Genomic DNA, 12463 nt, shown 5'->3' with positions numbered 1-12463 from the left:
AAAAGTTGGAGCAAATATCAGAGGACTTTCTTTAGAGAGAGAAAGTAGAGAGAGAGAGAGAGAGAAGAGATGAAATTGGATTGGGAGCATGGCTGTACCAAATGACAAGTGTTTGATGAGTTTCTTCTTCTTAACCACCCATGGTTAATTAACCCAATACTTAAATAAAATCTTAACCACTTTCACAAAAATCTCTAATAACTATTGCTCCCCTGGTCTCTTTTTTCTCACTAGACAACACTGAGACTTCCTCTCTCTAGCTAGTTTCTCTCTCTCTCTCTCTCTCTAATTTCTCCCTTTCTCCTTTGCTTGGTAAACCAATTTAGGTTACCAAATAGAAAGTGGTGGGGAACTTAATTTAAGAGAGAAAAACACATATTGGAAGTTGTTCATTTTAGCACCATTATCATAAATGAAGAGTTCTCCTTCTCCTTCCTCTTCTTCCTCATCTTCTTCTTCTTCTTCCTCTGTTTCAATTAGTGATGATTATTCTCAGTTACCCTCTACTCCATTTCCTTCAAAATTATCACCAAAACCAAAGATCAAACGTAATAGAAGAATCCCAAATCCTGATAAACCCAAGTTTACCAATAGCCCTGGAAGAAGAAGCTCCATTCACAGAGGAGTTACAAGGTAATTTGATCTTTTCCTTATCTGGGTATTGATCTTTTGAATTTTTTTATTGCATGCATGTTTGATTGGTAATGTTGATTGTGATTTTTCTTATCTGGGTATAATCAGGCATAGGTGGACAGGAAGATTTGAAGCTCATTTATGGGATAAAAGTTCATGGAATCAAATTCAAAACAAAAAAGGACGCCAAGGTTTAAATCTTTTTCTTCAAAAAAAATAAAAAACAGAGTAGTTCAATTTTAGTTTTTTTTTTCCTTCTTACTCTGTTTCTTTAATGGTGATTTTGTTCTTCTAGTTTTCTGATTATATTAATCTTGTTGCTTGCGTGGTGATCTGCAATTATAACGTTCTTTTACCGCTTTTGACGCTGCCTTATAGTTTATTTGGGTAAACATCTCTCTACTCTCATCTCTCTCTCTCTAAAAACCTCACACACTCTCTCTCTCTAAAAACCTCACACACTCTCTCTCTCTAAAGAAACACTTTTTCTTGATATAAAACCATTTGAGCTGACAATGGATCATATCTACCACCACCACCACCTATCTGTGTTGAATCTTAGCAATTTTTTAATTTGATTCTGTGTGTCTAGGAGCATATGATGATGAAGTAGCTGCAGCTAGAACTTATGATCTAGCGGCTCTTAAGTACTGGGGTCCCACCACAATCTTGAATTTTCCGGTACTTTATTATATAATTTTTTTTTTTTTTTAAATGTCATTATTATATACAATTTTGACCAAATTTTGACAAAATAATTTCAGTTGAGTTCATATACAAAAGAAATTGAGCAAATGCAAAATGTATCGAAGGAGGAGTATTTAGCTTCACTGCGCCGTTTGAGTAGTGGATTTTCAAGGGGTGTATCCAAGTACCGTGGGGTGGCAAGGTAAATATCTGAACTACATTGCTAGTTGTTTTTTTTATTAAGAGACATTGCTAGTTGTTGATTGTTCTATGAGAATGCTGACCAACTCGACAATTCAACATGATCACACGCTATTTTTTTCCAAGATACTGGTTGTTTGTGTTGAACGACCACTCACCACGCCCAGTCTGTATATGTCTAATTAGTAGATTGAATTGCTGAGTTGGGTTACCAATTGAAATTTAACCCTTGTTACGACCGATTTTTTACTGCAGGCACCATCATAATGGAAGGTGGGAAGCAAGAATTGGACGGGTTTTCGGGAACAAATATCTCTACTTGGGTGTTTTTAGTAAGATATACTTTCACTTAGATCCCCAATTTTGTTTTATTTTGTGTCACATCGTCGCCGGTTTTAAATGAGTCCGTTTCCGGCAGAATATTCTTTTTTTTTTATAAACCGGTTTTGAGTGGTGTCTGTCGTTTACAGTGGGAAGAGTAGTCTTTCATCACGTGAGGTAGCACGTGGTATCACTTAAGCTATATCACGTGATGTTGCTGACGTGTCAATTAACTTTTTAAACCGTACGGTCATTATGTGAAATTCAGGGGTCCCGCTTTTGGTCCCATAGGATGGGATGGTGGTGCTTGGGTTATTTTCGAGTTGGCCCCCTAAAGTGTTGAGTGGTTTCGGAATAGGCCTTTAAAGTATGAGAAATGGCCAGATGATCTCTTTTTCCTATGCAACTTTTCAAGATTTTCCATCTGTCTTTTCTTCTCCTACTTTTATTTTGGTCAAGCTTGTTATTTTACTCTCCATAATCCATATCCTAAACGTTATTTTAAGCTATGTCTGACTATTACGAAAACAAATTTTCTTTTGACTGAAATGGTATCACATTGAACAATTTGGTTCATCCGTGGACTTTTACTTAGTTAAGAGACGGATATTTCTCTTTACTTTGTTAATTTAAAGCTCCTCTCTAACTAGCGTGAAATTGTCTACGCCTGGATAAATAAGCCAATGTTTGGTTTACTTGGTTTTGAGGCGAAACTCACCTTTGTAAGCCCTGAAAAAGTATAACAATTAATATGCGTATCTCTCCACAAAGATAACATGGTTTGGATCTTACTACAAAAAATAACAATTCTATTGACATTTTTTCTTTCAATTCAATTATTGTCTAGCATATAGAACCACATATAATGAGACCAAACTAAATAAATATTGGTATTGGGTAGTTCAACAACCATACAGAAAGTAAACCCATGACATATTCTAACTTTTTTTTTTTGTTGAAAGAATGACATATTCTAACTAAATTGATAGATAATCTATTCACGTATGCGGTCAAGCGGCCAAAATAGCTTTTCCCTCTAACATATGTGTCTCTCCACGGTGGAACGTTCATAATTTCCTATTTACATACTAATTTCTTGATTTTGTGCAATTGTTGTTGATAAAGGTACACAAGAAGAAGCAGCTCAAGCTTACGATATAGCGGCTATAAAGCACAGAGGATTAAATGCAGTAACCAATTTCGATATCAGTCATTACATAAACAACCCTGAACTAGCAGAACAATTTCAACAATCTTCATTACCATCTGAATTCACAGAATCACATGTCATTACTCAACCTCAAATGCCTAATCCTGAATTAACAATAGATTCGTCAACCTGTATTGATGATCATATCGAAGAAAACTCATGGACCCATTGTTTGGGTTCTGGATTTGACCCATTACCCGTACTCGACATTGGTCTCGAAAGATCAAGCGAATTACCGTATTTGTTTAACAACAACGCGGGATTTGAAGAAAACATTGAAGTTTTCTTTGATGGTATGTTTGAGAAATCAAGTCCGTTTGACGAAGGAGATTTACTTGGAGGTTTAATGGTAAGAGAAGAAGAGATGAAGAGTTCAGTTGATGATGATTCAGAGACAAATACTTCATCTTCAGTTTCATTTTCATTTCCTATTAGAATTTTTTCTTGAATTTGAAGGCAGATCAGATGAACAAATATATACATAAATATTTGTATGTGTTTGGGATTTTTGTATGAAGATGACACAACTCAAGATGTGGGAGAAATTAGGGTTTCATTTGGAGTTTTAAGGTTTTAATGGGTTGTGATTTGAGGTTTATATTTTTTTTGAGTTTGTTTCCTATTTTGCTTGTTATTTTCTTGAGTTTGTTGATTTATAGACCTAATTCAACAGTACTTAGAACAGTCTGAATTACAATTGCTAATACAAAAGCACAGGCTCTGCCAGAAGGCTAACAATACAATTTTAGACGGATTTCGAGCTAGACCTTTCAATAAACCCACCTTCATTAGTCTGTGAGATAACACAAAATTAGATTGATATCGATAATCTATCTAAAACAAGGTTATAAATAGTGAGATTTTCATGTAAGAACAATTTATATATAATGTGCAACCATCGAACAAGTTTCTCTAATCTAACAGAGGAGTCAATTATTCCAACATGTTTCTTCTTATTCTTCCTCTGTTTTGCCGATCAATATTGAGCCTTGCCTAGGAATTATTAACAACCACAATATCCATCTTGTTCAAATTCAGACCAGAGTCACTCTACTGTTAAGACATTTGACATTGTATTAATGAATTAGCAATAGACTTGGTTAGCTAGAAAACGTTGCATTCTCGCAATAGAAATCCATTGCTCCAGGTACTGAATATTTGTATTTTAGGCCCCCCATTGCTCCGGTATAGCGATTCCTTAAGTGATCATAGGTCCGATACTTTGTATGTTACTAAGGTTCAGCACAATGGCCGGGATTGGTGGTTACTGTTCAATGACTTGCCCTAAATGGTTTTGGCATTGACTCATTGTACCTTCCTTACAGTTTGTAGTTTTATTTGCACCCGAAGTTTTTGTTATTCATACAGTGATTTGGCTAACTCAGAAGGATATTGTGAGAATAGTCTCACATGGGAGAATGGGTATCTAGCAACCAAGAATATAAGGTCTAGGTCCTCTCTACTCATTGCCAATTGGTTTTGAGTTGGATGACCACAAACTTAACATGGTATCAGAGCTAGGCCCACACGTGATAGGCTTAAAAGCCACACGTTCTCCACGTCGCCCGAAGAAATACACGTGCTAGGCTTAAAGAACCGCACACGTGAGGGGGCGTGTGAGAATAGTCCCACGGTCACTGGGGGTTAGGAGTTGTAAATAACAGAAAAGTTAGACGGTTCTGGCTGCCATAATTGAACTCCTTTATTACTCTGCTCGTCAAGCAACCTCGGTTGATAAACAACGGGTGATTCTGTAAATCCAAAAACACAGGCTCTGCCAGAGAGCTTTAGTCATAAAAGCGGCTACTGCCACCAATTAAAGAAAAGCCAAATAAGACCGAAATTGTACATGTTAAAATCTTCTTGTCTCTTTAACATAATAGAATTAGGTTTTGGATGAGGAGACCATTTAAGTATTTAACTCCAAGTTTATTTATTAATATATTAGAATTACAATATGGAAACATATTAATAGAGATAAACTCATAAACATAAATATACTAGTTATTGTAAAACAAATTGGTTGTGGTTTTGGAGATATAAACATATGAAAAGATTTCCAGTCAGCAGTGTGAAACTGAAGAGTATTTTGGACGATGCAAAAGCTTCATTGCTTCAAAAGAAGTAAGAAATTGTCGGAAAAAGCTTTCTCAAACAGGACAAAAATCGACGAAAATGAAGTGTCGGTTATATTAGCGTAGGAAATATCACTATTTATGACGGTTTGTATCTAATATGGCGTCAAAAATAGTGATAGGAATATGTATTTTCTGCCAACACTTTCCCTCCCTCGTAACTGGTTTAGGAGCCAAGTTATTGCATGTTATTTAAATCACACCACAAACCATAGTCATAATTTTTAGTAAGTTTCTAATTCTTTTTTGTTTAAAACTTTCTATTTTCTCTTAACCTCCTCCCAAGGGTTGAAAAAAAATTAGAAACAAGGGCCAGCTTGAATCATCTCATCAGCTATAAATATAGACTTTCCCCCACCACCATCTCGACCCCCACATAACAACACTCTTCTTCTTCTTCTTGATTTCATCTCTCTTTCTCTCTACTTGATTTCGATTCAAACCCTCGACTGAAGACTAGCATAATTTCATCTCTCTACTTGATTTTTTTTTTGGTTTGAAATGTCTGCTTCAGAAGTTACTCATGATGAGTTCCACTTTGAGTTTGAAGGTCGTACTCTCTATAATAGATTTAGGTTAGAGAAAGAAGATCAAACAGAGACCACTAGTAATAGTAATAATTCATCAGCTAATTTCTTGTTTGATATTCGAGTGTGCAAGAAAACTCAATGGATCATAAGATCGCCAGAAACCGAAGAAGGAATATTTCTTTATGATGAAAGTTATGAAACAAACAACATTGTGCGCAGATTTTGTCTCGAACCAGATAACTTCAAGTATTGTGCAACACTCCGTCGTAATGTATATAAATATCTCTCTTCCTTCCATATCAAAAATAGGAACACCCGATGGGAAATAGTTGACACCATTACAAGCTTTGCAACCGAATTAGCCGATGAAGAAACCAACAAGGGTCAGATTAATAAGTATCTAATTCGTATGGATTTTTTGATATCTGATGTTTATGTTCATGAAGCAATGTCTGAGATCGAAAGCGCTTTGGAGGAATCAATTAATCAAATAAAGATGGTTCCAGCTTCTCAATCCTCAATCGACAAATTACAGAAAATCAAATTTGATTGTGAAGATTCTCAATCGTTGAAGCATTCTAGTTGCAGCGTCTGTTTGGAGGAGTTCGAGAAAGGTTTAGTACTAACAGAGATGCCATGTTCGCATATATTCCATAGTGATTGTATAACTCAATGGCTCCAAACGAGTCATTATTGTCCTATTTGCAGGTTTCAAATGCCCCCCATGTAGACTGTAGTGACTCGGTTTTCCTACTCGTTGCACAGAGATGTTTCCTCTATTAATGAAATCCATTCTTTTCTTGTTATTCCTTTATTTTATTTTTATCAAATTCCTATGTTTTGGATGTTTGTTCTTCCTCCCGGCTTTTGGTGGGGAAAACTTTTATTGATATTTATGGCTTGTACCAACATATGTCTTCTTCTTCTTCCTCTGTTTTGCCGATCAATATTGAGCCTTGCGAGGGAACAATATCCTTCTTGTTCAAATTCACAGACGAGTCACTCTACTGTTAAGACGTATGACATTATTGTACTAATGAATCAGCGATATACTTGGTTAGCTAGAAAGCAGATGCAGGCGCATAACACGTGGGCCCACGCCCACGCGTGCCCACGCCCCGGCCACAATAGTGGTCCTAATTAGTATTGGATTAGGAAGTTACTTTAAATTGGTATTTCTTTATTTAGAAGTTTATATGTTTTAAGTATTTTTATTATTTAGGAATTCTAGTTTGAGTCTATATAGGAAAGTCTGTTATCCTATAAAAGGAGGTCTAGTCTATTTTATTATTCACCTTGAAGAGAAAAACCATTGAAGTTATTAAGAATTTTAGTTTATTTTATCGTTTCTTATCGTTTTTTCTTTATCGTTCTTAGTTTAGTTTATTGTTCTTCTTTAATTCCGCTGCGTCTACATCAAGTGGTATTCAGAGCCATCAAAATTCTGGAAAGTTTTTTTTTTTCTCACAAAAAAAAAATATAATACAATAAAAATATCGACGGATACATCTCCTCTTGAATGTTGGAAAAATTTTCTAACGTTTATGTTGGGATCCAATTAGAGATACAATTCAATTTTATATGGATCGGAAGGATGAAACAAAAATTCATCAAGTTTCTAAAATTCCACTCTTCGAAGGTCAATTCCATATAAATTTCTGGATTCGACGCATGGAAGATTGGTTCAAAAATTAAGAGGTTCATGACAAAGATAAAGTTTTTTTGGTTGAACAACATATGTCCGAAAGAATCTATGAAGATTTCAATGCAATGCAATGGAGACTCATTGACCAAGGTAAACAATTCATAGATAATTGGGTTATATTGAAAAGCATCCTCAGGTATGATTTTCTTCCTCTTGATGAATATTTTTCATATACGGAAACAAAGATTGAATGAAGTAGACAGCTCTCCAATGTTACTCCGGTCACCGTAATTGATGATATTGAAGGAGAAGTTATTGACACAAACAGAAAAATTCGATCGACGACGAAGAAAGAAGAAGGAAGTAGTTTTCCTTCATTGGACCTAGACCCTAGTTGTGATCGGAAGAATCCATGCCGAGTCGAATTATTTGATACATATGCAATTTCGGGAAAAGTAGGACGGTGCTGCCAACAAGATTGAACTCCTTTATTACTCTACTCCTCAAGCAACCCCAGTCGATAAACTAGTAGTACTGTTTCTTTCGAATTCCAAATCACAATTGCTAATCCAAAAACACAGGCTCTGCCAGAGAGCTACCAATACAATCCTAGACAGATTTCGAGCTAGACTTTCAATAAGCCCACAAACATTAGTCAGTGAGATAAGACATAATTAGATTGATATCGATAATCTATCTAAACACAAGGTTATAAATAGTGAGATTTTCATATTTTTCATGTAAGAACACTTTTAGGTATAATGTGCAACCATCGGACAAGTTTCTCTAATCACCAATTCCGGATTCAGTTTGTAATATATAGTCAATCGGAAAACTAACACACAATTATGAAGGTAGTCGAAGTTGTAAAATGGTGATTCAACAAGACAGAAAAGGCTAATCCAGACCTAAAAAACGGTCAAATCCACACCTAAAAAAACTAACACCAAATTATGAAGGTAGTCGAATTTGTGGGAAGATTTGGTTCAAATCCACACCTAAAAACGGTCATTATCTTTTAGTAGTAAGTTTCTAATTCTTCTTCACCTCCCAACCGTTAAAAAAAATTAGAAACAAGGGTGTGTGTGAATACTCTCAGCTATAAATAAATACAGACTTCCTCCCCCAACTAACAACACTCTACTCATCTTTCTCTCTCTTCTTCTTGATTTCATCTCTCAGTTTTCTCTCTCTCTCTCTCTCTACTTGATTTGGATTCAAACCCTCAACGACTGACTGACAAGCTTAATTTCATCTGTCTCTCTACTTGATTTGTTTGTTTGAAATGTCTGCTTCAGATGATTTCCACTTTGAGTTTGAATGTCGTAATCTCTATCATCAATTTCGGTTAGAGAAAGAAGATCAAACAGAGACCACAACTACTACTAATACTAGTACTAGTTCATCATCTAATTTCTTGTTTGAAATTCGAATGCGCAAGATAAGTCAATGGATAATAAGATCATCAGAAATAGAAGATTTTGTTTATGATGAAAGTTTGGAACCAAACACAATTGTCCGTAGATTTTCTCTCAATCCAGATATCTTCAAGTATGATGAAACAACAATTCGTTATACTCTATATAATTATCTCTCTTCACTCCAAATCGACGATCCAAACATCCAATTAAAATTAATGAAGAGGATTGCAAGCTTTGGAACCGAATTAGTCAACCAAGAAACCAACAAGGGTCAGAATATTAATAACTATCTAATTCATATGGATTGCGTAATATGTGATGTTTATGTTTATGAATCAATGTCTGATATCGAAAGGACTTGGATGGAATCAAGTAATAATCAGATAAAGATGATACCAGCTTCTCGATCCTCCATTAACAAATTAGAGAAAATCGAATTTCATGGTGAAGATTCTCAATTGACAAAGAATACTACTAGTTGCAGCATCTGTTTGGAAGAGTTCAAGAAAGGTTTGATACTGAAAAAGATGCCATGTTCGCATATGTTCCATATTGATTGTATAACTCAATGGCTCCAAACGAGTCATTACTGTCCTGTTTGCCGATTTCAAATGCCCACTTAGACAGACCCATTTTTTCTTACTTGTTGCACAAAGATGTTTCCTCTATTTAATGAAATCCATTCACATCTTGTTATTGTTTTTCGGGTCGGTGGGTATATGGCCCAAAATAATATTCAAAAAGGGTTTAGGGTCCAATCTTCCCAAAAAATGGATTTTTAGTCCTTTTGCTCTTGGGACTAAAAACCCTTAATATATATTACATAATTCCTTCCATGTCCCAGTCGTTTTTCACGGGATTTTAATGTGTGGGGCCGCACAAAAATTTCAAACGGTTTAATGTACCTTGATTTTAGGATAAATTTAGGAAAAAACGGTTAGATTCTCACGAAAATTTCTCGCTCTTCTATAATCTGTTTAGAAACAAAATCTAAACTTTCCCAAATCAATTTTCTCTCTCTTCTTTACAGATTTAATATGGAGATTTATTAGTCAAAAATATGGAGATTTATTAGAAAAAAATAGATAGAAACAAATCATAATTTCTCTCTCCTCTAAACAGATTTGGAAATCAAATCTTCTCTTTCCTATTATCCGAATCAATCTAGAATCAATTTAGCGTGATTTGGGGGTTAATATACAAGACATATATATCACTTTCTCTCACTTAACTTTCAGTTTTGGAAATAGTATATTTTTCTGGGAACATTAAAGCAGCATTTGTTTTCGTTTTTACTCATACATAAATACACATCGAATACAAATTATGAAACAAATACGTAAATTATGTATTATTTATGACGAATAAACCATCATTAGTCAAGTATACAACGTAATTTATCAAATGTATTTGGGTCTTGTTCAGTAAATTACACATAATTTCTATTACATTACACATAATTTCTTTTACATTACACATCGTTTACGTTCTGTTACAAAAAAATCGTTTGCACTATATTGTCGAAGAGCATATGTAGTCTTGAGCAGGACAAACAACATTTACACTATATTGTCGAAGAGCATATCCAAATGATTTTGCACCACCAGGAAACAAATGACCAACTTCAGTAGGAAATTCCATAAGTAACAACAAAACTGCAAAAAGAAAACATATACATTTGTTAATAAAACATATAATTTACTAGAAAAGACATGTATAATGGAATAAATTATGCATATTGTTTGTTAAACTTCATAATGTGTTAGGAGACAAACATAACGTTAATTCGAATCACAAAGTCACTGTTATGTGAAAAAATATGTATAATGTGCAATAAATTACATATAATTTTTGGAACATTTATTGTACTATAAACGGCAACTGTTTTGGGAAAAAAGTACGCGTAATGTTGAATAAATTATATTTAATTTATGCAGATTTATAAGATGTTTTTGATATTATTTATAAAGTATGATTAATTTGTAACAAAATAAATATATTTTACATTCTGTTATAAAAACATCGTACAAAAGACGTCTGCGTTATGTATGTGTTATGTTCTGTAAACATCATGTAATGTCGTGTAAATTATATATCGTTTACATTCTGTTACAACCAAATCGTACTAGATCTACTCTGGATAAAAAATGATATGTAATTTATTATAAACGATCCGTAATTTATGTTAAATTATATATCGTTTGCATTCAGTTATAACAAATCTTACGAGATCTTCTTTGCATCAAAAATTGTACGGAAACCTTGATGAAGATTTGAAGAAATAATCTAAAAATCTGTAACCTAAAACTACTAAAAAGTAACAAAATACATAGATACAAACACTTCTTAATCGCATTATCTTCAGTAAAGACGGATTTAACATTAACATAATAAAATCGGTTATGAATCTTAGAGAGAGAAAATACTGAATAATGATGAAGATTTGATTAGATGATACAGAGAGAAATTCGATTATAATGAAATTCATGAACAAAGTTCAAGATGAAGATGAAAAATATTAAACAGAAAAGAAGAAATCAAAACCTTTAACATTACTTGAAAAGCAATATTAAATCTGATTCAGAATTTGTTCCAATGGAACGAAAAATGATTTCTGTAATGTGTCTTACCTGAAACGATGAAGAAGATGATTTCAGCTGCTCTAATGAAGAAGAAACAAGATTTCTGAGATTAATTGGATGATTATCAAACGATTCTAATTTAGAGAGAGAGGAGATAAGCAGGTTTCGGTTACTAAAGATAATGAAGATCACGGTTACTATGTTTATAAACGTGATTGGAGAGAGAAAGGTGAGAGATAAAAATGGAAAAAGATATTTTGGATTTTAGAATGTAAATCAGATTTTATATATAAAGAAGGTTAGTATAGGTATTATAAATTAATATGTATTCTAGGGATTTGTGTTTTCTCTCTAGATGACACCAAATGGACTAGATATCCATTTGTATTATTTTTTTGGTTTTGAAACCTTTTATAGGATTAGAGAGGACTAAATGTCCTATTAGGACCCGTTTTTTGGACTATAAGCCCAAAAATTCTTGTTTTTCATCAATTTTCTATATTTTGGATGTTAGTTTTGGGTTTTTAGGAAGATGAATGTAGATAAAATATATCTTTGACATATATGGCTCCTTTACTTATCAATTTGACTTGGATTATTTTTTTATTCATTAGGGAAATTAATTTAAGTACATAACACATATTTTAGAGAACATTTGCACTTGGTAATTGAGTTCTTCAGTGGATACATTTTTCTTAAGATACGTTAGTTTTCAAATTGTTTGTTCTTTTCGAATGAATTATGAAATGTTGTCTTAATAAACTTCATCATAGCGATGACCTTGCTTATATGCTATAGCATTTTGGGCATAGGTTGTTATTTGAGTTTGGGATGCCCACGCTTTACCTGAAAATAATTGTACCATATAAGTAGTTGCTCGCTTGTTCTACCTTCCGGCTTTTGGCGGGGAAAACGTTTATTGATATTTATGGTTGGTACCAACATATTTCTTCTTATTCTTCCTCTGTTTTGTCAATCAATAATGAGCCTGCCAAAGAATTATTAACAACTGACAATGTTCTTCTTGTTCAAATTCACAAACAAGTCACTCTACTGTTAAGACATTTGACATTGTACTTATGAATTAGCAATAGACTT

The 12463-nt window shown here is 33.8% G+C and overlaps 2 protein-coding genes across 2 annotated transcripts; both read left to right on the top strand.

Moving 5' to 3' along the window:
* Positions 1-341: 341 nt before the first annotated feature.
* LOC147541498 (ethylene-responsive transcription factor WRI1-like) lies at positions 342-3650 on the top strand. Its single transcript, XM_086636284.1, has 7 exons — positions 342-633; positions 742-824; positions 1012-1020; positions 1226-1314; positions 1398-1522; positions 1777-1853; positions 2968-3650. The coding sequence occupies exons 1-7, from the start codon at positions 413-415 to the stop codon at positions 3498-3500; spliced, it is 1137 nt and encodes a 378-aa protein (XP_086492410.1). The 5' UTR covers positions 342-412; the 3' UTR covers positions 3501-3650.
* A 2038-nt stretch (positions 3651-5688) lies between these two features.
* Positions 5689-6447, top strand: LOC147541497 (E3 ubiquitin-protein ligase RING1-like). The gene has a single exon (XM_086632293.1). The coding sequence runs from the start codon at positions 5689-5691 to the stop codon at positions 6445-6447; it is 759 nt and encodes a 252-aa protein (XP_086488419.1).
* The last annotated feature ends 6016 nt before the right edge of the window (positions 6448-12463 follow it).

Source organism: Eschscholzia californica, unplaced genomic scaffold, assembly GCF_041429995.1.
Source record: "Eschscholzia californica isolate CP2 unplaced genomic scaffold, dmEscCali1.0.p SCAF_4, whole genome shotgun sequence".
Taxonomy (NCBI): Eukaryota; Viridiplantae; Streptophyta; class Magnoliopsida; order Ranunculales; family Papaveraceae; genus Eschscholzia; species Eschscholzia californica.
This window is presented reverse-complemented; position numbering and strand designations above follow the sequence as displayed.

Coding starts and splice junctions, on each gene's coding strand:
- LOC147541498 (XM_086636284.1), top strand. CDS start 413: ATGAAGAGTTCTCCTTCTCCTTCCTCTTCTTCCTCATCTTCTTCTTCT. Junction 1,523..1,776: donor AAGTACCGTGGGGTGGCAAG/GTAAATATCTGA, acceptor TTTTTACTGCAG/GCACCATCATAATGGAAGGT. Junction 1,854..2,967: donor TCTCTACTTGGGTGTTTTTA/GTAAGATATACT, acceptor TTGTTGATAAAG/GTACACAAGAAGAAGCAGCT.
- LOC147541497 (XM_086632293.1), top strand. CDS start 5,689: ATGTCTGCTTCAGAAGTTACTCATGATGAGTTCCACTTTGAGTTTGAA.